Source organism: Dama dama, chromosome 15 (genome assembly GCF_033118175.1).
Source record: "Dama dama isolate Ldn47 chromosome 15, ASM3311817v1, whole genome shotgun sequence".
NCBI classification, from domain to species: Eukaryota; Metazoa; Chordata; class Mammalia; order Artiodactyla; family Cervidae; genus Dama; species Dama dama.
The window spans coordinates 65,028,073-65,054,985 of NC_083695.1; the positions used below are offsets into that span (position 1 = coordinate 65,028,073).

A 26,913-nucleotide genomic window follows, 5' to 3' on the forward strand; every position below is an offset into this window, starting at 1 on the left:
AATAAATGAAAAAAAAGAAAAGAAAAAAAAGACTTAGAAAAATAACAAGAATACCAAACAGTGGTATATTTAAAACACCTATATTCACCAGACTGATACTTTTAACATAGTATGAGGTAATGTAATTATGTTATTCAAAAGATAAATATAGAATTTATTGAAAGTATTTTTGTAGCACACTGCAGGAGTGTGTTCTGCTAATGAGCCATGAGTAGAGAATTTATTCTGAAGGGCTTCTTCTCTCAGTCTTATAACTCATTTACAGAAAAAGTCCAGAAGACTAAATCTAAAGCTGTTGTGAATGTGGAGGCCCTTGACACATCTTAGGATGTCACAATTCCCAATTCCTGAATAAATCCTCCCCATAAATGGCAACAAAGTCACGCTCTTTCCAATTCTTCATACCTGTATGTATATATTTACATATATATATAATTCTCTATTTTTTTATTTTCTATTTTTATATATATTATTCTCTATTATATATATACAATATAGAGATAATAAAAGCTACCAAAGTCACATACAAAGCTATTGAAAATTAGGCATTCTGGCTTGACCAATACGTTTTACTTGTCGGTATACAGAGCAGATGGCGAGCAACTCCTGATTTCAACATTTCAAGCTTTTGTTTCTCCAAACACTACTTTTTTTCTGACTACTTTATTAGTTCGAGTAGTTCACTTTCACCTGGAGTCCATTTTTCCTGATAAAATGACTGAACTCCCAGGGCATGGACAGTCACAGGCCCTGCTGAGACCAGTGGTGGGGACAGCCAGGCCACTCATCAATCCAAAAGGACTGTGTAGTCAGGTTCATCCCCCAACAAAAGTATAAATAACCCTGTGTTGTTGATCTTTGGTATAACTTGGAAATAGTTGAAACAGTAGCTATTCCATCTGTTTGTGCCAAGGCCCGCTGGGCTTCTTCTATTAACATAACCAAGATAGAAATAGACCTCCTACGACAGTGGTGCCAACTATAGAGTTTAGCATATACTAAAACTTCAAAATCTCTTCACCTGAGCTATTCCTCCTCCCAGGCAACTTATTCATGTGCATCCCTGCCTCCTTCTACTGGAATGAAGCTCCCTGAGAGCAGGTGTCTCCAATCCCACATGGTGCCTGAACCAGCAGAACCCCTCATTTGCCAAATGAACCCCTGCCTACAAGCAGGAGAAATGCACAAACCTCAGTATGAAAGCAAAATAAACTAAAAAATAAAGGAATCATCTACCACTCCATAAATGTAACTAATTTAATTTTCATCTATTCCTTTCTAGCTCTTGTGCTCATGTGTGTATATATATGTATATATATACATAACTGAAATCATACTATATCATCCTCTTTATTCTGCATTTTTATCAAATAATAAAGTACAGTGTCATAAATATTATAACTAACTACTTGTTATTTTGTCATATGGGCATCCCATGATTTACCTAATCATTTCATATTCACTTTTCACAATGAATTTTTAATGAACTCAGAAGTCTAGTGTTTCCGCAGGCAGCAGATTAGGGGCAACAAAATGCCAGATTATAGACATGAAGGATGACATGGGGGAGCCTTGCCACAGGATTTGGCACATAGCAAATATTGGCTGATGGAAGGATGGATGGATACACAAATGGAGGAAAGACAAGTTAACTGTAAAATCCAAGTGGACAGCAGCAGAGATGTGCAGGCGGTGAGGAGCGCTCGTAATCACGATGGCCTGATTATGGCATGTGGTTAGAACTCTGGTGGATATGAGAAATAACCTGTGTACAGGCAAGGAAAGAACCCAGAGCTGAATGAATTGTCTGAGGTCCTGCTGCAAGCTGACAGCAAGACAAAGACCTAATGCCACATCCTGATTCCTACTCTAAAGTTCAAGGGGTTTAAATATGGTGGACCTCACTCCCCCACACACACACCCTCAGCCCACCCACCCACCCTGCATATTGCCAGTGAAGAGGAGAGGCCCAGGTCAAAGTCACACTAAGAACAGAGGTCACCTCTGGGAGCCAGGAACACCGGATGCTAACTCTTGGGCAACCCCTGACTTGGGACAGAGCCATGGGCCCCTCCTTCCCTTCAGACTGCCTGTGGCCTTCGTGAAGCCCAGAAAGAATGCAGTGAGTCTGTACTATCCTTTTCCCATTCCTTGACCCCTTGTACTTGCTCACAGAATCCTCAAAAAATAGTTGCATCTTCTCATGCAGAAGAAATAATAGTTACATGTGTGTATATGCACATATATTCCACTGGGCACACACCTGAATACAAACATATGTACATTTCTCAGACTGCTGTCTAGTTCCATTTGAAACCCTGGGTATAAAGGGAAGAATGTATTCACAAGGTTGCTTCATAATAATGGGAGATTTCTTCCACATAGATGCTATTTTAGGGGGAAACAGGGCAACTAACAAACATATCTAATTGCTAATGCCCTGTTTTGCAATTACCACTTCCACTGAACTCTACCAATTACCACTTCCAGTGAGCTCTACCAATTACCGCTGAGCTCTACTTATTGGGTTTTTTTTTTTTTTTTTTCTAACAAGTTAGATCTAGATCTGGCTTCTAGCCTGATATCACTGTTCTCCTAAAGTCTGAATTTATAGACAGGCATGGGCTTAAAATCTGGCTTTGCAGCTTCAGGTTTTTGTTCACACAAAACATACGTTGTCTTCCTCTTGAACTCCCCTTCCACCTCCCTCCTCACCCCATCCCTCCAGGTTGTCACAAAGCACTGGCATTGGGTGTCTTGCATCATACATCAAACTCTCACTGGCTATCTATTTTACATATGGTCATGTGTATGTACTAAAAGGCAGAGACATTACTTTGCCAACAAAGGTCCATCTAGTCAAGGCTATGGTTTTTCCAGTGGTCATGTATGGATGTTAGACTTGGACTCTAAAGAAAGCTGGGCGCCAAAGAATTGATGCTTTTGAACTGTGGTGTTGGAGAAGACTCTTGAGAGTCCCTTGGACTGCAAGGAGATCCAACCAGTCCATCCTAAAGGAGATCAGTCCTGAGTGTTCATTGGAAGGACTGATGTTGAAGCTGAAACTCCAATACTTTGACCACCTGATGCAAAGAACCGACTCATCTGAAAAGACCCTGATGCTGGGAAAGATTGAAGGTGGGAGGAGGAGGGGATGACAAAGGATGAGATGGCTGGATGGCATCACCAATTCAATGGACATGAGTTTGGGTGAACTCTGGGAGTCAATGATGGACAGGGAGGCCTGGTGTGCTGCAGTCCATGGGGTCGCAAAGAGTCGGACACAACCAAGTGACTGAACTGAACTGAACTGATGTTTCAATGCTCTTCTCTCAAAGATTGTTTGAATCAGTAAATTTCAGTTGAAAATGGAATTGAGAGTTAGATATATCATTTCAAAATACACATTTTGTTCTTTCTCTACCCATAAATATGCTACAATGTCTGAATGTTCTTTTTCAACAGGAAAGAGAGGACATATGTACACCTATGGCCAATTCATGTTGATGAATGCAAAAACCATCACAGTACTGAAAAGTAATTACCCTCCAATTAAAATAGATAAATTTAAGAAAAAATAGATAAATTTTAAAGAGGAAAAAAAATGTTGTTTATTTCCCTTTTGAAAAGCAAAGCCTCTAGATTTTGAGCTGAGGGAAAGATCAGAACATCCTTGGGCATCATTCAGTTTTCACAGGGAAGGAGGAGAAGTAAAGCCCAAGCAAAAGAGATAGACTTCCCTGGTGCTGCTAACAGTAAAGAACCAGCCTGCTAAAGCAGGAGACATAAGAGATGCAGGTTTGATCCCTGGGTCTGAAGATTCCTTGGAGGACAGCATGGCAACCCACTCCACTATTCTTGCCTGGAAAATCCCATGGAGAGAGGAGCTTGCCAGGTTACAGTCCATAGAGTCACACAGAGTTGGACTTGGCTGAAGCAACTTAGCATGCATGCGTGCAAACAGACAAGACACACGAAGGAGGAAGAGGTGGGCCAGATGCTTGAAAAGGCCTTTCCTGGCAAGCGGGAGAGCTGGAGCAGATGGTCAGCACAGCCCAGCAGTAAGCAAGGGAGAGGAGAGCAGTGTGGGCCCAGAGCAGCAGCAGACCTGGCCCATCAAAGACACACACGTGAACTCTCTAGAGAGAAGCATGACCAATTTAGGTCCTCAGAATTCCTAACATCAGCAAACAATGAGCTCACAACCAAAAATTACTAAACATAGATAGAATCAAGACCCTGTGAATGGCAGTCATCAAGAACAAGGAACAACACGACCCCTGCCTGGTCTTGGTCCAGAGCCACCGTCTCCAGCCAGGCTCCCTCCTGACTCTTCCCATCCCCTCCAGCTTCCGTGTGTCGCCATGGCTTTCCAGGAGTTTTCACAACTTAATTCTTCCTTGATTCCCTTCTATCTACAGAACAAAACTCAAACTCCTCAGCAGAGAGGCCTTTCACAACAGAATGACAGTGTCCGTTTCTACACTCCTGTCTTCCTACCCCAAATTTCTTACCTAACCTAACTCCCTATATCCACATATTACACACACAGTAAGCGTGTGTGTGTGTTCATTCAGTCATGTCTGATTCTTTGTGATTCTATGGACTGTAGCCCACCAGGCCCCTCTATCCATGGGATTCTCCAGGTAAGAATACTAGAGTGGGTTGCCATGCCCTCCTCCAGGGGATCTTTCCAACCCAATAACTGAACCTGCATCTCCTACATTGCAGGTGGATTCTCTACCCCCACTGAGCCACCTGGGAAGCATGCTGGACAGTGTAGTCTCCCTGAATACGTCATTCACTTTCTTGCCTCCGTGCCTTTGCATAAGCTATTCCCTCTTCCTGGAATGTCCTTCCCTATCTTCTCCAAATGGCAAATTCCTAGTGCCTTTCCAAAGGCAGTAAAGGTGGCACCTCCTCTCTGAAGGTCATCTGACGTCCCCAGAGTTAGTCACTGGTTTCTTTGAATTTGTTTTGTAATATCCCAGATGGTCACAGAAGGCAGCAACCTAGTGTTAGTAAATTCTTCAGCATTTGACTCACTGTGGCTCCTCAGGACATATTTATTGAGGCAATAAAGAATAAATAAAGAGCTTTGGAATCAGACACACCTACGTTCAAATCCTGTCTCTGTCATTTCCTAACTTTATGACCTAGGGAATCTGTTTGACTGAACCTGGAACTATAAAATGGATATAATAAACCCTGCCACAGAGGACAAAACCCCTTACCCCTTCCACTCCCGTGGCAGACATCACTAATCAATCATTGCACTCTGCCCACCAAGTCTTAGAATCTTCAGTGTGGATTCAAGGCAGCCCCTGTCTTATTTATGAAGCTGGCTAATGGCAAAAAAGCTACTTCCCATCTGAAAGTAAAGTCCTTGTCCCAAGCTAACTCACAATGAGTGGCACTTTATTACTATTTTATTTCCTCAAGCCTAAGATTGTTAGATGCCTGCTATGGGAAAGGTAGGGAAATGTTACCATATTAAGTACCCACAGATCATCTGTAAGATACACTCTGATCTCAGAGATTACAATGTGGAAATGATGAGTCTTAGAGCTGAGAAAATCTAGGGAGGTTGTTGAGTGAATGAACTTCAAGCAGAGATGCTGGGGACCCCAAAAGGCTCTCTGATCTGGATTTGCCTGCCTACTTGGGCCCTGGCCATGTGGCTGTGAGGCAGAGAGCATGAGGACGCGGTAATGCCCAGGGTCCCGACTGCATCCGTCTGGCCTGAACACGACCTCGGCCTATAGCTGAGACGATAGGAAAGGACGTATTTGCTCTGTGCCCGGCCCCACCTTCAGAATTAGGATGACCCTAATTAATCCTAATTCACGGCCCACTGCTTTTATACGCCCTCATTTTTAAATTATGGTAAAATACCTATCACATAAAATTTTCCATTTTGACCATTTTAAGTGTACATCTCAGTGGCATCAATTACACTCACAATATTGTGTAACCATCACCACTATCTGGAGAAGGAAATGGCAACCCACTCCAGTATTTCATGGGCAGGGGGATTTCATGGACAGGGAGGATTTCATGGACAGGGGGGATTTCATGGACAGGGGAGCCTGGTGGGATCGCAAAGAGTCGGACACGACTGCATACACAGCACCACTATCTGGTTCCAAAACTTTTTTATCACCTTGAACAGAAACTCTTTACCCATTAAACACAAATTCCCTTTTCCTCCTCGTCTTAGCTCCTGGCAACCACCATTCTTCATTCTGTAGCTACAGATTTGACTAGTCTGAGTCCCTCATTTCAGTGGAATCATACAATATTTGTCCTTTTATGTCTGGGCTCTTTCACTTAGCTATTTCACATATTTTAAAGGTCTGTTCACATGTCAGAACTTCATTCCTTTCTATGGCAGAATACTGTACCTTACTGTACCGTATTTTTTTATCCATTCATCTGTCAGTGGATACCTGGGTTGTTTCTGCTGTATAGTTATTGTGTGAATAATGCTGCTATAAACAGGGTGTACAGGTATCTGTTTGAGTCTTTGCTTTCAATTCTTTGGGATTCATGCTTAGGAGTGAAATTGCTGAGTTATATGGTACTACATTCAGCCTTTTGAGGAATTGAGTATACTACTTTTTAAGAATGCTCTGGTGTTGCCAGCTAAATGATTTTGGAAGCCCTTCTGCATCCAATGAAAGTGGAAGTTGCTCGGTTGGATCCGCCTGCAATGCGGGAGACCTGGGTTCTATCCCTGAGTTGGGAAGATCCCTGGAGAAGCGAACGGCTACCCACTCCAGTATCCTGGCCTGGAGAATTCCATGGACTGTATAGTCCATGGGTTCACAAAGAGTCAGACACGATTGAGCGACTTTCACTTTCATTTACATTTCATTTCAGCATCCAGTTATACCAATTATACTCCTTTGGGGTACTAAATTTCCAGAGCTTATCACCTACCATGTGAAGTCAGAGGCACAATACTGGCATCGTGCTTCAGAGAACGGGCTTTGAGACTGAAGACTCAGCCCCTATTGCCCTGTGCAACTCTGGGTGAGGGTGTCACATTTTCTGGATCTTCCTCCTCATGTGGAAGATGGGAATAATGGTAGCTATGGTAGGAGTGCTGCGGGGTTGCATTAGCTGATGGAGGTGCAGTGCTCGGCAGTCAATACCAGGTCATGACTACTTTTATTATTGCTCATGAGAAACTGTTCTCAATCCCTTTGTTACAACTGATGGTGCACTGAATGTGTAAGAGTCTGAAACAGGAAGCATTTGAAGCTCACAAGCTAAATTAAAAGTAATAATCTCCAGAGGCGACATCGTTCTTGGAATCCAAGTTCCATTTAAATCTAAAGAGGTGCTGAGGATTGGGTCAGAGTTACTTACAGGTGAGACAGGGAAGTCACGTCTGCAAAGATGCCCTCTTGGAGGGTGGAGATGTCATTGCCATGCAGGGACCTGAAGAGAAAAGAGGCCATCAGGACTCAGCCTGAGACAGAGACTCAGGAACTGATGGAGGGACGCCCTCTGCTGAGAGGGGTGTGTTTGAGGGAGAGGGTCCCTGAGTGAGAGATCCTGCTAGGATGGCCACTGGCAAAGAGAGGCTAGCACAGACTCTGTGACTGTCACAGGCCACGCTGACCCTCAGCCCCGCCGGAGGCCCCCACTTGTGCTGTCATGACTAACCCACGTACCACGTCTGTTCACAGGACACATGGACATGCGCCCTCCCTAACTCAGCCAGGGAGCCTGAGGGGGACAGGCTTCTTCCCGACAGGGAAGCTACTAGTGAGACCCTGGCTGAGGGTGAAGAATGCGCTGCCAGAGGACTTGGGGCAAGAATATTCCAGAGGCCGTGCTGTGAGCACAGGGCTGTGAGCCACAGGCCACACATCGCAGGGGGAATTCTTGAGAGCAAGTTCAACATTCACCATTCGACAGGAGACTCACATGCCAGCGAGGGGCTACCTTACTTTGAATGCCTAGGAACTTGCCCCCGTACACACACGGCAAACACAGCCTGGGGCCGACAGCAGCCCCTGGTTGCTGGATTCTCTGAGACAGAAGACTAAGCCCCTCCTGTCTATGCAACTTTGGGTGAGCATTCCCCAAAGTCTCCCATGTATTCCTGGGCCCTCTGTTAGAAGCCTGAATGAAAGTGGACTGGCCTTCCACTTTGGACACAGTTGGCCCTGCTGGGACCCTGGACACGGGGACATTCCTGTCCACCAGGGGATGAGGAGGCCCCTCGTGCGGCAGATTTCCCCGGAGGAATGGAGAATGGGGATACTCACAGCAGGCGCAGGGAGCGAAGCCCCTGGAAGGCCAGAGGAGGGATACACTGCAGGGCGTTGTAGCTGAGGATCCTGGGGGAAGGAAGAGCGAGGGAGGGTGGGGGGAAGGGAGGGATGAAGGGGGAAGAGTTACTAAGGGGTGCGCCTCTGGTGCTGATGCAGATGGTCACCATCTTGACCATGGTGATGATTCCATGGGCATGAACGTAAATCAAAATGTGTCAACTTTTACACTTTAAGGATATACTATTAGATTCTAAATATACTTCACTAGAGCTATTTTTAAAATAATAACAAGAGAAATGAGACATTTTTATCACAGGAAAGGGCTGTTTCTCCTTACAGCTGCCAGGATCGCCTAGCCCAGGATTTCTCAGCCTCAGCACTGTTGACAAATCCTTGTTGGGGGTGGAGGGGGGCTGCCCTGTGTATGCTGTAGGGGTGCTGAGCAGCATCTCTGGCCTCTGAAGATGAAATGCCAGGGGTTCCCCCTGCCCTCCACCAGCTATGACAGCCAAAAATCCTCAACTATTCCTGAGTGCTCCCTGCGGGGGCAGAGCTGCCCCTGGTTACCAATGCCACAGGCCATGGCAGCTTTACACATAGGCTCATAAAGAAAAAAAATTGCCTGCCAATCCAGTTCCACAAGGATCAAGCCATTATTGACAGTGCACCCTGAGGGGAATTCAGAAAAGAGAAAGAAAACATTCTGTGCTTTGAATATACTGGCCTTTAGAGAGTTCACATGCAAATCTAAGGAAAAAAATTCAAATGACCCCAGACTCTTGCATCCTCCCATAGGTAGAAAAGCACTAAAGTCATTCACTTGAGATATGTTCTTTGTGATTAGCAGTAACCTTTTGATGTGTGACTACATGTTTTTCTCAGCAAAAAAGTTCCTCTGTATCCTGGCTCCTCCCTTACCTCTTCAGAGCAGTTCCTCAGACCTATCTGAGAGGCCGTCTCTGGGCTTAACTCAACTTTTATGTTATGTATTTTTCTTTCAGTCAATAGGTTCATGAAGACTTTGAAGTGGGAACCCAGGGCAGGAAAATGCAGCAGACCCAGGGCAGGAAAGTGCAGCGTTTCATGGCCTCAGGCCCACATTTTGTTCCTGGGGGCCTGCCTGGGTCAGGAACCTATCTTTTGGGATACTGGCTCTGCTATTTGACCACAGCAGGGCCTAAGGGAAAGTTCTTAAGTTCTTGGCACATCATCTGTAAAATGAGGTGTTAGGAAGGCGAACAAAATACCTTCTTAAGCAGGCAAATATAAGCAATGCTTGTTACTACTTTCTAACCAATTTCTTGGAATGTAAGTAAAGCAATCATTAAAATATCTTAGAACATAGGCACAAAAATGTTCAGAGTCACCATTCGCAATAGTCCAAACTGGAAACAATCCAAATATCCATCAACAGTAGAATGGATGAGGAAAGTGTGGCATATTCCTACAAAGGAATACTATATAGCAGTGAAAATGAACAGACCACAGCTTCACACAGACACAATGGTAAATAAAAGAAGACAGACATAAAAGACTATATCCTATATGATTCAATTTATATAAGGCTCAAAAACGGGCAAAATTAAACTTCATTGTGTAGAAGTACGTATGTAGATGGCACTATAAAGACCAAAGAGATCGTTGTAGAAGTCTAAGTAGGGACGGCCTCAGGTGCAGGGAGAGAAAAGAAGAATCAGGAAGGGACAGGGGACTCTTGGGGTGCTAGCTGTGTTCTAAGTTTTGCCTTAGGTATTTATACATGTGCTAGTTTTATGACTATTTGTTAAATTGTATGTTTATGTTCTTTGCACTTTTCCATATATATGCTGTATTTCACAATTAAAAAAAAAAATGTTTCTGAAAAGTCTTTTTGGCCGGCAGGCCCTGGCACCCTCCCTGGAGGCTGAGGGAGGCTACGTGGGGACACCTGCTGATGACCGAGGCTTGGGGAGAGTCCCGGTAACCATGAGCCCTCCCTCCTCCTACCCCCATGGGACTCACAGAGTGGTCAGCTGACTCATGTTGGTGAAGGAGGAATTGCTTAAGGAACTGATCTTGTTGTTACTCAGGTCCCTGGAAAAGAAAAAAAAAAGTATCATCATTTAGAAAGAAAAGACTCCTTTCCCACTCTGGCCACAGCCATCTCCCAGCCAGGGGGGCAAGTGGCTCTGACCACTGGCAGGTGGGAGCTGATGGAAGAGGCATTTGGTTCACAACCAGCTACAGCTCCCCAGCTCTGATCCCTGAACTCCCTCTCTGTCCCCAGGGTTCCGGGTCTCCATTCCTTCATCCCACACCCTGGCACCACCCCTGCCCACCATGGAAATACTCCCACCAAGGGCATCCAGGTCTCACAACTGCCAGGTGTCAGGGGCTCTCTTCCTTTCTCTCTCACTAGCACCTTACGTGGGTTCGTTCACTCCCCCTCCCTATAATCCTACAGGAGAGGTAGTAAACCCATTCTACAAAAGAAGGGGCAGGGTCTCGGGGTGATGAGGTGACCCACCCAGGGTCACACAGCTGGGAGGAGGTTCGGCCAGAGTCAGACCTTCATCCATTGGCCCCTAAGGCCCTGGTCACTAAATGTGCTCTCAGAGTGACCCTTCAGTGCTGACCCTATTGACCACCCTCTTCTCAAACCTCTCCTCCGACTCCAGTCTTCACGCACTCCCCCTTACCGCTCAGCTGCACTTCTTTCTCAGCCACCCCTAACAGATGGTCATCACTAAGCCCTGTTCTTGCTCTTCCTCTTCCTTTAGTCCTTCAGCCCTCCCAGACGCTCCTGGATTCCCTACCCATCGGGCACAGACGGTGTCCTCTGTGGTCCCAGCCAGACCTCTCTTTCCTCGTGATAAAGGAGGTGCTGGTATTTCAGACCCGACAGGCAGCTTCATAGTACGAACTGCCTTGACTTTAGTCCCCTCTCCCTCCCTTCCTCTTCAAGCATATCCACATCACTAGTGAAGCTGCCTCAAATTAGACCAAAAAGTGCTGTCTCTCTCTTTGTCAGCCAGAAAGCACTCTAACTACCATCTTCACCTCACCATTGGAACAATCACTCAAAACACAATGGCTAGGTCATTAGCAAAGACAGAAAAACGGAAGTGTCAAAATTCTGTTAAGTCAGTGCTACTCAATATGAACTTGAACTGAATGTCCCCAAACAAGGGACCTGTGCCAAAATACAATCACCTATGGGCTTCCCTCGTGGCTCAGATGGTAAAGAATAGGCCTGCAATGTGGGAGACCTGGGTTCGATACCTGGGTTGGGAAGATTCCCTGGAAGAGGGCATGGCAATCCACTCTCGTATTCTTGCCTGGAGAATCCCCAAGGACAGAGGAGCCTGGCCGGCCACAGTTCATGAGGTAGTAAAGAGTCAGACACAACTAAGCACAACATAATACTAAACACATAACTTAGCTTAGCTGACATTTTTTCCATAGCAATACTTTCCCAATGAAGGAAGAAACTGTGTTGATAAAAATTCTGATGTGAGTTCTTTATCCGATTGCAGGCACTTTACAAAGAGTTCTCAAACTGCCATTGACCCACAGACCACACTTTGAGTAGCAGTGCTCCAAGGCATTTAAGATGAAATATTCTCTGGGCTTCTTTTTGACGGAATCTGGCCAATGGGCAGACAAAGACAATTGAAGTGAGCTGTTGATTAAACTGGAAGGCTAAGAGGAGCTAAACTTATTCTGAGGCTTACTTTGTACATTTTCATGAAGTAGAAAGGTCAAAGGTGGAAATAACAGAATAGTAGATGTTAGCCTACAGAAAAAGTTAGTTACAGATGTGTATTTGAGGCTGCCGTATTTCATATTTGGTTTGGAAGCCAAGGTTGGATCAAGAAGTTTTCTCTAACTCTCTACTTCTGCTCTGGCTCCTACCTTTGCAAGGATAACCCTCATTAATAGTAATTATCAGCTTCCAGGGACACTTCAGGGATGGTGTGGGCAGAAGCAAACCCAGTCTAACCCCAGGGAGCCAGGAACAATGCAATTCCCAAGAATGGCCACTAGGTGGCAAAACAGTTCTATCCACAGATGTTCCCAACAGGATGCAGTGAAATTAAAGAACGGATCAGTACCAGACAGGGAACATAGCCAATATTTATAATAACTATAAATAGAGTATATCCCTTAACAATTGTGAATCACTGTATTGTACACCTGTAACATATACTATTGTACATAAACTATGTGAAGTGAAGTGAAAGTCGCTCAGTCGTGTGAGTCGCTCCGTCGTGTTCAACTGTTTGCGACCCCATGGCCTATACAGTCCAATGAATTCTCCAGGCCAGAATACTGGAGTGGGTAGCCTTTCCCTTCTCCAAGGGATCTTCCCAACCCAGGGATCGAACCCAGGTCTCCTGCATTGCAGGAGGATTCTTTACCAACTGAGCCATAAGGGAAGCCCAAGAATACATAAACTGTACTTCAATTAAAAAAAAAAAATGAATAAACGGGTCAACCAGAGTGGGGTCTGTAGGGAATTCCAGGAAAGTTGGAGCAATAATAGCTAGATCCCAACGGCCCTCCTGTCCTCTGAGACGGGCCAGGATACTCACACAAGCTGCAGGTACTTGAAGGTGGACAGCTGTGCTGGAACCAGCGTGAACTGGTTCCCGTCCAGGTAGCTGCAGGAGAGAACCGCAGTTAGTGCAGCCACCTCAGCCTCAAGCAGAGTCCAGCACTGCAAGAACCTTCCCCTGCAGCCAGGGCCTTCTCACCCATGTCCTTTCCTACCTATGGACTACACATTTGGCCCTGAATCATTAACTGGAGGAGAAAATACAGACATTTCTTAGGCCATTTGGGAAGGTGCCACCAAAAAACTTGGTAGAGCCACGGACACGTGAAGCCTCCTATGGCTTCCTCCTGAGTCCCTGCCTGGCCCCCTCAGCATCCTCCCTGTCAGCGGACACCACAGGCTCAGTCCAGGGGCCTCTGCACTCCGCTCTCTCCTCTCCAATCTTTCCGGACAAACAGGTCTGATTGGCCTGTTACTACCCACCTGCCAGCCCTCAGCAGCATGCAGGTCCCTCCCTCTGTCTGCTGGTGAGGTGCCTGAGGCTGGTCCCAGACCCCAACACTCCCAGACCTGAGTTCTGTGTTTTCACACCCACATGGGCTTCCCCTGGCTCCATCAGCACCACACTGCCTGTTCCTAAACCATCCAGGCGCAGGACCCTGAGAGGAATCTCCACCTCCCTCTGCAGCCTGCTCCATGACTGACTTAGCGTCTCCCACCCTCTGGTCTCTAATCATTCACTTTTGTTCCGTTCTCATATCCCCCCTTCCCTGACGGCACCAGCCCCCAGGCCTGGGCTCCTGCAGCAGCTTTCTTCTGTTCTCCCCACCGGGGCCTCCATTCTGCTTCTTACTACATACACCACCACCCAATCACTGTCCTTAAAGCCCAGCCGCTGAACTCCCTGTCAAGTTTCCCAGGGCTCCCCTTGTCTACAGGGCAGAGCTTGGGATTCGAGATGCTGTGACCTGCCCTCCCAGCCCCACGACCACAGCCATCAAAAAGCTGACCTGAGCTCCTGGAGCTGCAGCCCCACCAAGAGCAGCCCTTAGGATGCCTCGTCCACCCTCCAGAGGTCCTGGTCACCCTCTCCTCCTGCCAGCAGGCGGGGGCTACTCACAGCTCTGTGACGTTCTTGGGGATGCCCTTGGGCAGGTTCTGAAGGTGCTTGTTGCTGCATCGAACCACAGTGTCCAGGCAGGCGCACTCCTGGGGGCACTGCGGGCGGGGCAGGCAGCCCCCCTCCTCCTGGCCTGGGGAGGAAGGTGAGAAGCCACGTCAGTGAGGGGACAGGCCTCCTCAGGGCCTCATGCAGCCAGGGCCCCGCTTCAGGGCACCTCGAAACAGAGGCGTCTTGCTGACACCACGCTGTATGCCAGTCAGTCCTCTCGGCTGCAGCCCTCCTCCACCACGGCCAAAGCCCCTTGGATCTGTTTTGAGGTTAGAATCAGTCTTGGGTTCACCTCTTCCACCTCATACTTGGGATGGACCCGGGCACAGCAGCAAAGGAGGATGGCAGCCCCACCATTTCTTGAGCACCTACTGTGTGCCAGACACTGTACCAAACGCAATTTCTTTAATGATGCGGTAAACGGGGACCACCATTGCTCCTAGAATGTGAGCGTCATGGGAACGGAGACCTATGTCCCCTTCTTCTTCTCTGTTCACTGAAGGGGCCCAGCACTGAGAGCAGGGCCTGGCCCATATCAGCCTCCAAACAGGTCAGTTGAATGAAGGAATGAAGGACTTTCTATCTTACTGAGATTGGGAGAGGCTAAATAGCTTGCTCAGGTCAGGAGGTTGATCAGAGGCAACATGGAATCTGTACCCAGATCTGGCTGGCCCAGAATCTGAGCCCCTTCTATCCCAACATCCTTCACAGATTCATTCATGTATTCAATAAATAGTACAGAGCACCCTCTGTGTTCCTCTCTTCCTTCTGCTTGAGTGTAGGAGGGACGATAAGGACGCCAGGGTCCCAGGAAGCAGACTGGAAAGAGGACAGGAGGTGCTGAAAAAAGGTGGGGAGAAGCCAGGAGGCTGAAGCTGAAGGCAGGTGGAGAAATTCCCAGTGCCAGGGCTCCTGAACACAGACAGCTGGGCCAAGACAGGACCTTGCTCTGTCACTTCCAGCAGTTGCCTGTGTGTGTGACACTCTGGAGGGGGAGGCGGGGGATGGAGGGATGGGCTAGATTCTGAGAGTGTGGGTAAAGAAGGATGTGACTCCAGGAGAGAGATCGAGGATTCAGGGAAAAGAGAACACTGACACAAGAAGTGAACCAAGTATGGAGGATGGGGGCCCCCAAGAGAGTCCTGGGGGGTACTGCAGACAAGCTGAATCCATGGTCTGGAGCCCTTACAAACAGCTAGGAGGTAGGTCTCTGGGTTAAACATACTTAAAGAAATTACACTAAGATGTTAACTATGATTTTCTCTGAGTGAGGAGCTAATAGGTAACATTTATGCCCTTCCTTTGTCTGTATTTCCCTATTTTTTAAAACAGTAAGCCCACTACTGTTCTTATAATCACACCGCAGACCCCACCAGGCTGAGGCAGGCGCAGAACTGAGTGGGTGTCCGTGCTTCTCGCCCCTCCCCAGGGGACCCCTCCTCTCTGGGGCACGACCACGCCCCATCCCCCCACCACCCAGGGGGATGCCCACGCATTACCTTCTTCACACCTGAAGTCGGGGGCAGCCACGTCCTGCAGGGGAATCTGCCGCAAGAAGTCTGGGTTCTGGCACCGCGGGTTCCCAGTCACGATCTTCCTCTTGCGCAGCCAGTCGCCCAGCCACGCCAGCTGGCAGTTACAGTTGAAAGGGTTGGCCAGAAGGTTTCTGGAAGAGGCGGGTGGTGTGACGACGAAAACCCCCCCGCCAGACTCAGTTGTCCCAGAAAGCCGGCTCCCGCCCGCCACTTGCTGGCCACACGGTCGCCCACCACTCCTGGACCGCCAGCAGCTACTAGGAGGTAGCATGTGAACGCGTAAGGCCCCAAACACCTGAGTCCTTCACAATGACCACGGAAGACCCGCCGCGTCCTGCAGCGGGGGACGAGCGGGCGGGGCTCCAGGGTTCAGCCCCGCCCGCGCCGGCCCTGCGCCTTCGGAGCCGCACTCACACCGTGGAGAGGGCCTGGAGCGTGTCGAAAGCTCCCGGGGAGATGGTGGCGATCTGGTTGTCATAGAGCGAGAGGAGGCGCACGTTGCGCAGGCCCGTGAAGCTGTCGTTGTGGATGCAGCTGATGCGGTTGTTCCTCAGCATCCTAGGGCCGGGAGAGGAGGGGAGCCAGTGCTGTGCCCACTGCCATCCGCCTGCCCTGTGCTCTGGCCACCAGCGGCCAGTTCACAAGTTCTCCTCCGGGACGCTGGGCCACAGAGCGGGGAGCCCGGCGCCACACCAGCGCCTCTCTCCTGGCCTCCCTGCCTCTGAGATGCCTGCCTCTCCATCCTGCCCACACCGGGCCCCACGCTGACGACCATCACCTTCATCCCGGGGTGCCCACAGCCTCCCCAGCCTCCAGGCCACGCACCACGGTCAACACCTGAGACTTGCCTAACACTTAAACCTGGCCATTCACTCTCCAGCCTAAAGCCCACAGCAGCCTCTAAACTGTGCGCAGAATCCTGTTTAAACTCTTTACTACCCAGCCCCAGACCAGCACCTGCCCGCCTCCCCAAGGATGGTCACACTCTCCACCTCTCTGTCCTTCAGGCTTGCTGCCCAGGCCGGCATCCCCACACCTTTCCCCAGCTATGAGCTCCTTCCAGAATGACCTTCTTCCTCATTTATAGCTGCAAAAGTCTCTGCTCGTCCTTGAACACCTGACCCTCTTCTCTTTCCCACACAAAAACTAAAATCAAGCCTGACATAGGATAGGCAATTCACAAAAGAAGTTAAATGGTTTAAATTAAAATGGATGTACTACGTGAGGGAGATTAAAAGGCACAAAATTCTGCTGTAAAATAAATGAGTCATGAGCATGAATGTACAGAAATAAACACTTTATGAACATTCATTGAAAAATGTTCAAACTTACTAGTAATCAAGGACATTTAACTGACATTGCATCTTTGCCTGCCAAATTACAAAATCATTAAAAACATAATAATAAATAACAATAAGGCCCAGGGCTGGCAAGAGGGTAGAAGGATGGGCACCTTCATGACAGCTGGCAGAACTACTGGGGACCTCCTGGAAGTGTGCCTGGTGAGATGTACCAGGAACCCTAACCGGGACCTGTGTGCTTTCACCCAGCAGGTCTACCTTTAGGGATTTATCTTTAAGGTAATAATCCCTGATTGGAATAGAATTTCATGATAAAGACATTAATCACAGCATTGCTTGTAATAGAATTAGCCTTAATCTCTAATAATTATGTAGCTCCTTTGTCCATGGGGATTCTCCAGGGAAGAATACTGGAGTGGGTTGCCATGCCTTTCTCCAGGGGATCTTCCAGACCCAGGGATCAAACCCAGGTCTCCCGCATTGCAAGCAGATTCTTTACCATCTCAGCCACCAGGGAAGCCCTATGTAATATGTATATTCATTCAAAGGAAATCATAAAGATGCTCACATATGTTTAAGGAAGAAAAAAGATTACAAAATAAAATGTATTCAAGGATTTCATTAAGATATTATCTATCTGTATGTTTGCATGCATGTATGTGGGTGTATGTGTGTATGTATGTAGGTACAAGTGTGTGTGTGTGTTAATAATTAAGCATGACCAGTGCAGGGGTTATGGGCACTCCTTTTCCTGTGCCTGCACCACTCCTGCAGGCTCTGTCCCAGCACCAACTCTTCCTCTCTCCTCTGTCTACTCCAAGTTTCCTTGGAAAGAACTCCAGTGACTGGTTGAATGCCCATGGCCCCCTCTCTCAAGGAATACTGCGTGCGTGTTCAGTTGTTCAGTCATGTCCAACTCTGCGACCCCATGGACTATAGCCCACCAGGCACCTCTGTCCACAGGGTTTCCCAGGCAAGAATACTGGAGTGGTTGCCATTTCCTACTCCAGGGGATATTCCTGACCCATGTATTGAACCTGTGTTTCCTGCAATGCAGGCAGATTCTTTACCACTCAGCCATGTGGGTCCTTCAAGAATTTCTAGGCACATATAAAAAAGAACGAGGCAGTCCTCTATGAAGAACCTGCCACACCAGTGGGGAAAAAAAAGCTGCAAAATACAGTGCAGAATTAAACCTTTTGTAAAACAGACAAATAAAAATCCACAGGGAATCCTCTCATGCATTCGTTTACCTTATATAAACTTCATGACACATGCTCAGAAAACAAATCTATAGCCTTACTGCCATCTGAGATTTAAATCCAGGCAGGTGGCTTCTAGAGGTGTTGTCCACATGGTAGACACTACCCACACGTGGCCATTTAGATTTAAATTAATTAAAATGAAATGAAATTCAAAAGTCAGTGCCTCCATAGCCGTGTCCACATGTCAAGTGCTCCCCAGACATATATGGCTATCAGACTGGACAGCGCAGATATAGCACGTGTCTGTCCCTGTGGCAAGTCTGACAAGACAGAACTGTCTCTTGGATGCTCTAAAGGTCTACACCATCACCTGAAGAGCTGGTGCTGCCTGGACCAAGAGAGGAGCTCCCTGCAGATTCACAGAGGAGTGACTGATTCCCGACGTCTGGAGAGCTCTGCCTGGGCTCTGAGTCATGGGGTCCCAGACTCCCACCTACACTGACTTGAGTCACCTCTGTCCCATGTCCCTGCCACTGTAGCACCGGCCACTCCTGAACTAAACACATGTGCTGTGATATCGCAGCCTGACCGCAGGGCAATGACAGGAGACCTCAAGAAGGGCCCACGTCCCCATTCCCTCACCTGCCATGAACCCCACACCCCAGGGAACAAGAAGACAGGTCTCATGCCACAGTGACCAGCGTCTGATGACTTGGTACGCTTCAGCCAGGGTCCTCAGCCACAGCCCCTCAACTGCTGCAAGCTGGGGCCAGGGTAGAGACACCCCCTCACTCTTCCCTGCCCTTTAATGCACGTGCCAATGCTGTGACTCGGCTTCTGCCCCTGCCCCTCTGCTTTCTGGCCGCACACTCACAGTGTCCTCAGGCCGTCCAGGCCCCGGAACATGCCGCTCCGGATGGACTCCAGTTGGTTGGCGGTCAGGTGCAGCTCGCTCACTGAGGCTGCGCCCTCAAAGGCCCCGTCTTCAATCTCCGACACCTTGTTGTTGCTCAGATTGCTGGGAGAGGATTGCGGAGTTCAGGACCCCCTTCCCTGCACCCAGCCCCCATGCACGGAGCCCTGACCCCCACGAGATCTAAGGATTTCCCTTCCCCATCCTGCCCAGCCTCCTGACTGCACCTTCCCGCCAATGGGTAACTCACATTTTCTTCAGATGGGTGAGTTTTTTAAACATCCCGGTGGCCTCCAGGATGGAAATCTCATTGTTGTTTAATCGTCTGTAAGAGACAATGAAGGGAACTTATACATCCATGAAGGACAGACATTAAGGTATCTTCCAAACTGAGATTATTTGGGACTCAAACAAAGGGGACCCCTGGAAGGATTTCTCTGGCTGGGCGAACTGATCCTATTTCAAAGGAAGGTTGCACCAAGTGCTGGGGGGTAAATGGGGGAAATTTTAACATGAAAAATGCCATGAAATGTACATGTGTAAATAACAGCCATGTGTAGGTGTCCATACACATGCATATACATGTGCACAGATCTTTAGTTTTAGAGAAAGAGCAATAAAAGAATGGCTTAGGCTACAACTTGAGCTAATGGAATCAGGTCCCCACAACAAAAGCAAAAGCATGATTGAGAGAAGCTGCCCTGGTTCAGGCTGGTGACCTGCTCTGGGGGCCAGAGACTGCCCTGGGGCGAAGGGGAAGTGTGTAGGACTGGGAGTCAGGGCACAGGGGCCACTCCCTGCCGGAGCCAGCAGCTGGCATGCTCCTGGGGTGGGGTCTCCAGTGGTCCCCAAATAAAGCTGCAGCAGAGGAAAACCCAGAGAAGACCCAGGAGGGTCAGTGGGAGCTGGGGGGCAGGTGAGGGTGTGGGGCAGCTGGAGACCCTCACAGCTCGGCCGTGGTCTGGGGTATGCGCTCAGGGATCTTGGTGAGCTTCAGGCTGGAGCACTCCACCATGCTGGCCTCGCAGCGGCACTTGTGGGGACAGACCACGTCGCTATTGCACTCGCTATTCAGCCGGTAATCCTCTGTGCCTGTAATAAGAGGGCGGAGGCCGAGGGTAGAGGGACTGTCTGCAGCCCTGGCCTGCCCGCCCCAGCCCCCTGCCCACCCACTGGCACCTTCCCACCCAGGCTGGCCTTAGTGCCCCCTCCTACCTGGAATGAAGTACTGCTCTTTGGCTGGAGAGAGAAGGAGAAACACTACGATGCTGGGATCATCCAGGACATGCAGGAAGCCCAGATCCCCGCCCTGCTGCCCATCAGAAGCCACCCCAGGAACCAGGCTAGGGTCGAAAATCAAGGCCCTGGACCCCACCCACCCAGCTCCTGTGTGCAGTCTTACTGCTGAGCACCGATGTTCCTTGCCCAGACTAATGGGAGTGGGGATGGTACCGCCCCCAAGTAAACTTCTCCCAGGGGGCACCAAAACCATGGTAATGTTCACAGGTGTGGATGGGTTCAGAGGCTGACCCCCTGCCACCCCAGAGCCTGGAGGAGGCAACCATCTCTCTGAGGAGGGTTCCCAGGCCTCCTGGGTGTCTTGTAAGTCTTGAAAGAGCACCGTCCTGGGAGTAAAGCAACCTAGGTTCTTGCCGATCCTCCCTGGGGGATCTGGCACTAGCTCCACCTCCTTCCCAGGCCTCAAAAGACAAGGACTGGGAACCAGTAGATCCAAGTCTACAGTGTGGGTCCTATACCCTCCAGCATGGGTCCAGAGTGATCAAGGTACCCTTGTTGGAACCACCCAGGAAACACCTCAGGGTCCCTGAGCAGCCTGAAGGCGGGTGAGCGGATACCTGAGCACCGGAACTTCTTGCTTTTGATCTGGCCGATGCGCTTGTTGGCGAGGCGTCGGGGGCTGGCACAGCGGGCACCACTGGTCTCGATGGGATTGGAGCGCAGGAAGTCTGCCAGCCACTTGAGGTTACAGTCACAGATGAAGGGGTTCTGGGCCAGATGCCTGTCCAGAGGGGGCAGATTGAGGATGAAAGACAAAGCTGCTCACTTGTGCTGGTGGCCACCTGGATGGGGCCTTGCTGGCTCGCGGTGGGGCCCACCTGGCCCCGACGGAGAAGTGCGCCTCCTGGGGACACCACCTGGGGGCGCCCACCCTCTGCCAGAGCCTCACAGTGGGGACAGACCTCCATCCCCCTGGACCTTCCAGCTGTCCCTTCAAGCCTTACTCTGTCCCTTCTCCTTCTACTCACGTGTCCCTCCCTCTGTCCTGTGACAGACAGGAGTGGAAGCAGGAGTAACCTAGAGACCGGCCAGGGTACCCCTGTCCTTCCAAGAGTGAGATGATGGAATGGGCATCAGAACCCAAGACGGTGAGCATCCAGGGGCCTTTGGACCCCCAGTGCTATGCGTCCTGGACTGTCCCCTCCCTGTGGCCCCAGGCAGCAGCAGCGTCTCCCCCGCAGCCTTGGTCAGGAGGGGGTGGTGGCTGGGGTGGCAAGGCTGCGGGTTGGGAGGTCTCCAAGTGCCTGCTGCAGGTCCCTCAGCTTTCAGTGGAATCTCCATTCCCACCCCAGGCCATGGGGCTGCCTCCCCTTGACTGTTTTACAGGATGTCTCTTGACACAGGAAACTCAGAAAGCATTGCTGAGTAGCTGCTTACTGGGGAGCCACTCATATCTTCTCACTGGCTCCCTGCGTTACCAGCAGGATACATGTGGGGAGGGGGCAGCTGACAGGTGACACCAGCTAAGGGCACACGGGTCACTCTAAGTGGCCACAGGGGGGCCTTTCCCATTGGCCCTAACCACTCTGCAGGGCTTCCCTGGTGGCTCAGAGGGTAAAGAATCCACCTGCAATGCGGGAGACCTGGGTTTGATCCCTGTGTGGGAAGATCCCCTGGAGGAGGACATGGCAACCCACTTCAGTATTTTTGCCTGGAGAATCCCCATGGACAGAGGAGCCTGGCTGGTTATAGCCCATGGGGTTACAAAGAGTCGGACATGACTAAGCGACTAAGCACGCATCCTGCGGGCTCAGATCAGCCACTTCTGAACCTTCCGGCAGCCGGTGTGCCCACCTGTGTCGGGGCCAGTAGTGCATGCCTGCTATCTACACCAAGACAGCCAGGGGGAAAGAATCCAGCACCTGTCCAGGCTCCTGTACCCAAGAGCCAATGCTTCTGCAGTGACCAGCCCAGAGGATGTGCCATGCCGCGGCCACTCTCCCTCCACTAATGCCATCAGTTCCAGTCATCTACATGTTGGTCCCTTCTGGGGTGCAGAGCTCTCCAAGCAGAGAGACGAGCCCTTGCCCAGAGTCTGCACCCAGCTCAGCTCGGACCTTGGCCACTCTCTCTCCATCCATCCCTTCCCGGACTCTACCTTCTGGTCACTGGTCAGGATGCCTGGGGACAGCCTTCCCTGCCAGGCTGTCCCTCCACTCCTCTTTGCAGTGCCCACCCCCCTTTCCTGCCTGAGTCTCAGCTCCTGTCAGCTCCACCAGGTGCGCCAGACCCCTCCCACCCCTTCTGCCGTCTGCTGGGTAAGTTTGTTTCCCGATTTGAACTGCCAGTTTACACAGGGAAGATGTGTTTGCTGACTCCCCAGGGCAGAATTTGTAGTTAATCTGAAATACACTAGGATTCGGGGGTTACTCTGGGATTGTTCCTGCTGCCCATCACATCTGTCTGTGCCTTAGTACCCAGCCTCTACCTGAAAGAATTGCTTGCCTCTATCACAATCTTGGCAGAAAACGCTGTTTAAAATCAACTCAAAAAAAAAAAAAGACAAAAAAATCAACTCAATTAATTATGTTATTCAGGCATGTATTAAAAATGTCCAAGGGGTGCAGAGTAGAATACATACTTTTTTAAAGACAGGCTATTTGTGTCAAAAGCAGCCTATAAAAATGCAAACACCCACCAAGGCAAGTGTCTTCTGTATAAAGCTAAGTATTTGACATACAGTTGAATTTTTAGCAGGTGTAAAGAGAGGGCAACTGGGAAAAGAAAATGCTCAAGAGGATAAAAGTATGTTTGGGAAAAAACAATCTTGTTAAAGGCACACCCAGGAATAGGTTGCACAAGCTGCCCAACAGTTCTTTTCATGGACATTTCTAAAAGTAGAAGATAGAGGGGAAAACTGATTCCTGGTCTCTTTCTTGGAGTAGGCATTAAGATGTCACAACTAAAATTTTCTGGGGCAGACACTCAATATCATTAGTAAAATTAAACCCACAATGAACTACCATTTCACACCTACTTGGACGGCTACAATCATAAAGAAAATCAATACCAAGTGTGGGCAAGGATGTAGAGAAATGGGAACCTTCATAACATTGCTGGTGGAAATGTAAAATATGTGTAGCCACTTTGGAAAACAGTGGCAGTTTCTTCAAAAGTTAAAAATAAATTTCCCACGTCATCCAGAAATTCCAAGAGAAATGAAACCCTCTGTCCTCACAAAGATGTATAAGCAAATATTCACAGCAGCATTATTCATAATGGCCCCAAAGTGGAAATGATCCAGATGTCCATCAACTGGGAAGGAAAAAAATGTGCATAAATGGAGACTTATTTGGCAATAAAAAGGAACAAGTACTGATACATGCTTAGAATATGAAGGAACCTCAAAAACATTATGCTAAGCAAAAGAATTCAATCACAAAAGATGATATATCATATGAGTCCATTTTTGTGAACTATCTAGAAAAGGCAAATCTATGAGACAGAAATTAGATTAGTGATTGCCTGGGGATGGGCTGGAAATAGGAATTGATTGCAAATGGGCACAAGGGATTTTGGGGGGTAATGGAAATGTTCTAAAATTGAACTGTAGTGATAGTTGAACAACTGTAAATTTACTAAAAAATCATTGGATTGTACACCCAGAACAGGTGAATTTTATAGCATGTAAGTTATACCTCATCCAAGCTTTAAAAAAAAATTTTCTTTAATCTCTTGGGACAAGTAAAACTACAAAATCAATACTGTGACACAGGGCCCTCAGCCACAGATATCAGAGCTATCGACAAATCAAGCAAGATTTGCTTAAATCTGCTTGGTTTTGACATAAGACTCAGCCAAGGGTTTAACTATCCAAGGCTGTAAATAAGACTATCTGATTGTACCTTGGGTTTGCATTTCTTTCACTCTTGTTCTGAACTGTACTTCAGTTTTTAATATGTAATAGTTGTTCATGGAAGTTCAGTTTTGTTTTACAGCCTTTAATAATAAGACGGTAAAGAATCTGCTTGCAGTGCAGGAGATGCGGGTTCGATCCCTGGGTTGGGAAGATCCTCTGGAGGACAGAATGGTTGCCCGCTCCAGTATTCTTGCCTAGAGAATTCCATGGACAGAGAAGGCTGGGGGGCTACAGTCCTTGGGGTCACAAAGAGTCAGACATGATGGAGAGACTAACACACACATTCTTAGGGAAAAAGCACAGTCTGGGGGCAAGGTACCTAATTTCTCAGTGCTGGTGAAGAGATACCCAAAGACAAATGCCTGCTCTGCTAGATGTTAGGTGACCTCAGGTTGGTCTATCTCTGCCTCAGTTTCTTAGAAGTAAGGCAGGGAGGACAGTACCTACTCCATAGGTTATTGTGTTAAGATAATACACACAAAGAATAGTGGCCAGGGGTGACTAATAAACAGTGACTAATTATCAGTAACGCTATCAATATTAATACTATTACCACCTCTACCTATGGGAAACCTTCCTCTTCTAACACCCTGCTCCAACTCTGTGCCCTACTATCGCCTTCATGGCAGTGGCCAAGATCTCAGGTACGGTGCCCAGGAGGGTAGAAGTGCTCTTGAAATCCAGCCGGGTAAATGGACACAGACAGAATCCAGCCCCCGTGAGCACAATCTATTTGATGAAACCCTTCCACCTTGAAAGCGAGGCAGCACTTCACAGGAGATCCTCAGCCCCATTCCCCATCTGCAAGCCTTTCCTGCGTGTGTGTCCCCAGCCCTGAAATCTCCTACTGCATTGGTCTCGGATGTTCTGCCAGCTTTGTAAAATAACCCATCTTGCCCATGTCTCTCCGTGACCTCTAATTTCACTTGCTTGGCAAGATTTCCTCATGGTGTTCCTTCCCTCTCTCCCTGGCTATCCATAAGTTAATTAGCAGGAATGGGCTGCAGGCGGGTGCCTGGGCTCTAATGAGTTTGTCTTCGTGGCTGACATCCCTGCTGACATGCAGGGTCCCCAGGGAGCAGGAGCTGTGCCTTCTACTTGATCTATTTCCCAGCCCCCATGCAGATCTTAGCTGATGGAGAGCACTGCCCAGTGGGCAAACAGTGGTGGGGGTGACAACGACAACAATGGCCCTGGTAATATTAATAAATGCCTATCAGGGACACATCAAGGAACCATGGGTCAGCATGTCAAGTCAAGCTGCAGGCTCACAACTAAAGATGTGGAATGTAGTGCCTGAATCTAACCAAATAGTAGAAGTTTCCCTGTATAGAAGCGTTCCACCTAAAAGATAAGGACTTCTTGTAAAGGCATAACTGCACCAGCATTATCAAATGGAGAAGGAATGTTAAAATTATCATATCACCACTTCAGGACCCCTAATAAAGGAGTGGGTCTAGGCACTGAAATCAGTGGCGGTGTTTACTAAAAAAGAAAGAAAATCAGATATCGTGAGCCTCCTGATGAAAGTACACAATAGTATGAGGTCATCTTGCCAGAAAAAGAAAAAATGCCTGAGCCTGATGCAAGTTCCTAGAAGAAAATTTCTATTTACAGGACATAGAACAGAGGAACACGTGAAACTATACCACAGGGGATGAAGTCAGCAAATCCAGACTGTGGGGAACTCTACAAATCCAGAAAAGCAGTGTCTTCAAAAAATAAAGTGCAAGGGAAAAGGAGATGGAGAGGATACCTATAGGTTAAAAACAATTTAAGTGGTACACCAACAAATATCAGTCAATTATATCACATAGACCTTATTTATTTATTATGAGGGAGAGGACTTTAAAATGCTCTTTATTTAAAATTTTATTTTTATACAGTTCTTAAATGTTACTTTCCATGTACAGTTACTACAAAGTATTGGCTATATTCCCTGTGTTGGCATCCTTAGTTTGTACCTCCCTCTCTCCTTCCCCCGTGCTTCCCCTCCCCTCTTCCCCCACTGGTAACCATTAGTTTGATCTCTGTGTCTATGAGCCTGCTTCTTGTTCATTATAACCACTAATTTGTCATATTCTTTAGTTTCCACATGTAAGTGATATCATACAACATTTGTCTCTGTCTGACTTATCACTTGGCATAATGCCCTTTAAGTCCACCTGTGTTGCTGCAAAAGGTAAAATTTCATTCCTTTTTGTGGCTGAGTAGTATTCCACTGTATGTTTATATCATGTCTTCTTTAGCCATTCATGTATTCTTGGACACTTAGGTTGCTCCATATCTTGGCTATTATAAATAGTGCTGCTATGAACATTGGGGTGTAATGTATTGCATTGGTATTTTTGGTTCTTTTGGATATATACCCAGAGTCGAACTGCTGAGTTATATGGTAGTTCTATTTTTAGCTTTTTGAGAAACCTCCATACTGTTCTCCACCACAAACATACCAGTTTACCTTTCCACCAACGGGGCATGCAGAGGCTTTATTTACATCCTGACTCAAACTATTTTTAAAATTGTATGATATGTAGGAGACATTTGGAAATTTGAACATTAATTAGATAGTTGATGATTTTAAAGAACTATTGTATTTTTAGATATAACAAGAGTGTTGTGTGTTTTTAGAGTTCTTGCTTTTTATAAATATGTATGAATTCTGTGTTGATGATAAATGATGTCTGGGAGGCATGAAAGGAGGCACATAGAGATGAAGCAAGATTGACTGGCTGTGAGTTAAAGCTGGCAGACAAGCACTGGGAGGTCTGCTGTGCTCCTTTTAAATGCTTTTAATTTTCTATA

The 26,913-nt window shown here is 48.0% G+C and overlaps 1 protein-coding gene across 1 annotated transcript in view; it reads right to left on the bottom strand.

The window, feature by feature from the left end:
• The window catches only part of SLIT1 (slit guidance ligand 1), a 164,649-nt gene that overhangs the window by 20,896 nt on the left and 116,840 nt on the right, over positions 1 to 26,913 (bottom strand). Inside the window, exons 14-25 of the mRNA XM_061163120.1 lie at positions 20,807 to 20,970; positions 20,166 to 20,189; positions 19,898 to 20,042; positions 19,201 to 19,275; positions 18,912 to 19,055; positions 15,946 to 16,089; positions 15,496 to 15,662; positions 13,946 to 14,078; positions 12,863 to 12,931; positions 10,290 to 10,361; positions 8,283 to 8,354; positions 7,375 to 7,446 (exon numbers count right to left, since the gene is read on the bottom strand). Of these exons, the coding sequence (XP_061019103.1) occupies positions 7,375 to 7,446; positions 8,283 to 8,354; positions 10,290 to 10,361; positions 12,863 to 12,931; positions 13,946 to 14,078; positions 15,496 to 15,662; positions 15,946 to 16,089; positions 18,912 to 19,055; positions 19,201 to 19,275; positions 19,898 to 20,042; positions 20,166 to 20,189; positions 20,807 to 20,970 (1,281 nt within the window). The remainder of the gene's footprint in view (positions 1 to 7,374; positions 7,447 to 8,282; positions 8,355 to 10,289; positions 10,362 to 12,862; positions 12,932 to 13,945; positions 14,079 to 15,495; positions 15,663 to 15,945; positions 16,090 to 18,911; positions 19,056 to 19,200; positions 19,276 to 19,897; positions 20,043 to 20,165; positions 20,190 to 20,806; positions 20,971 to 26,913) is intronic.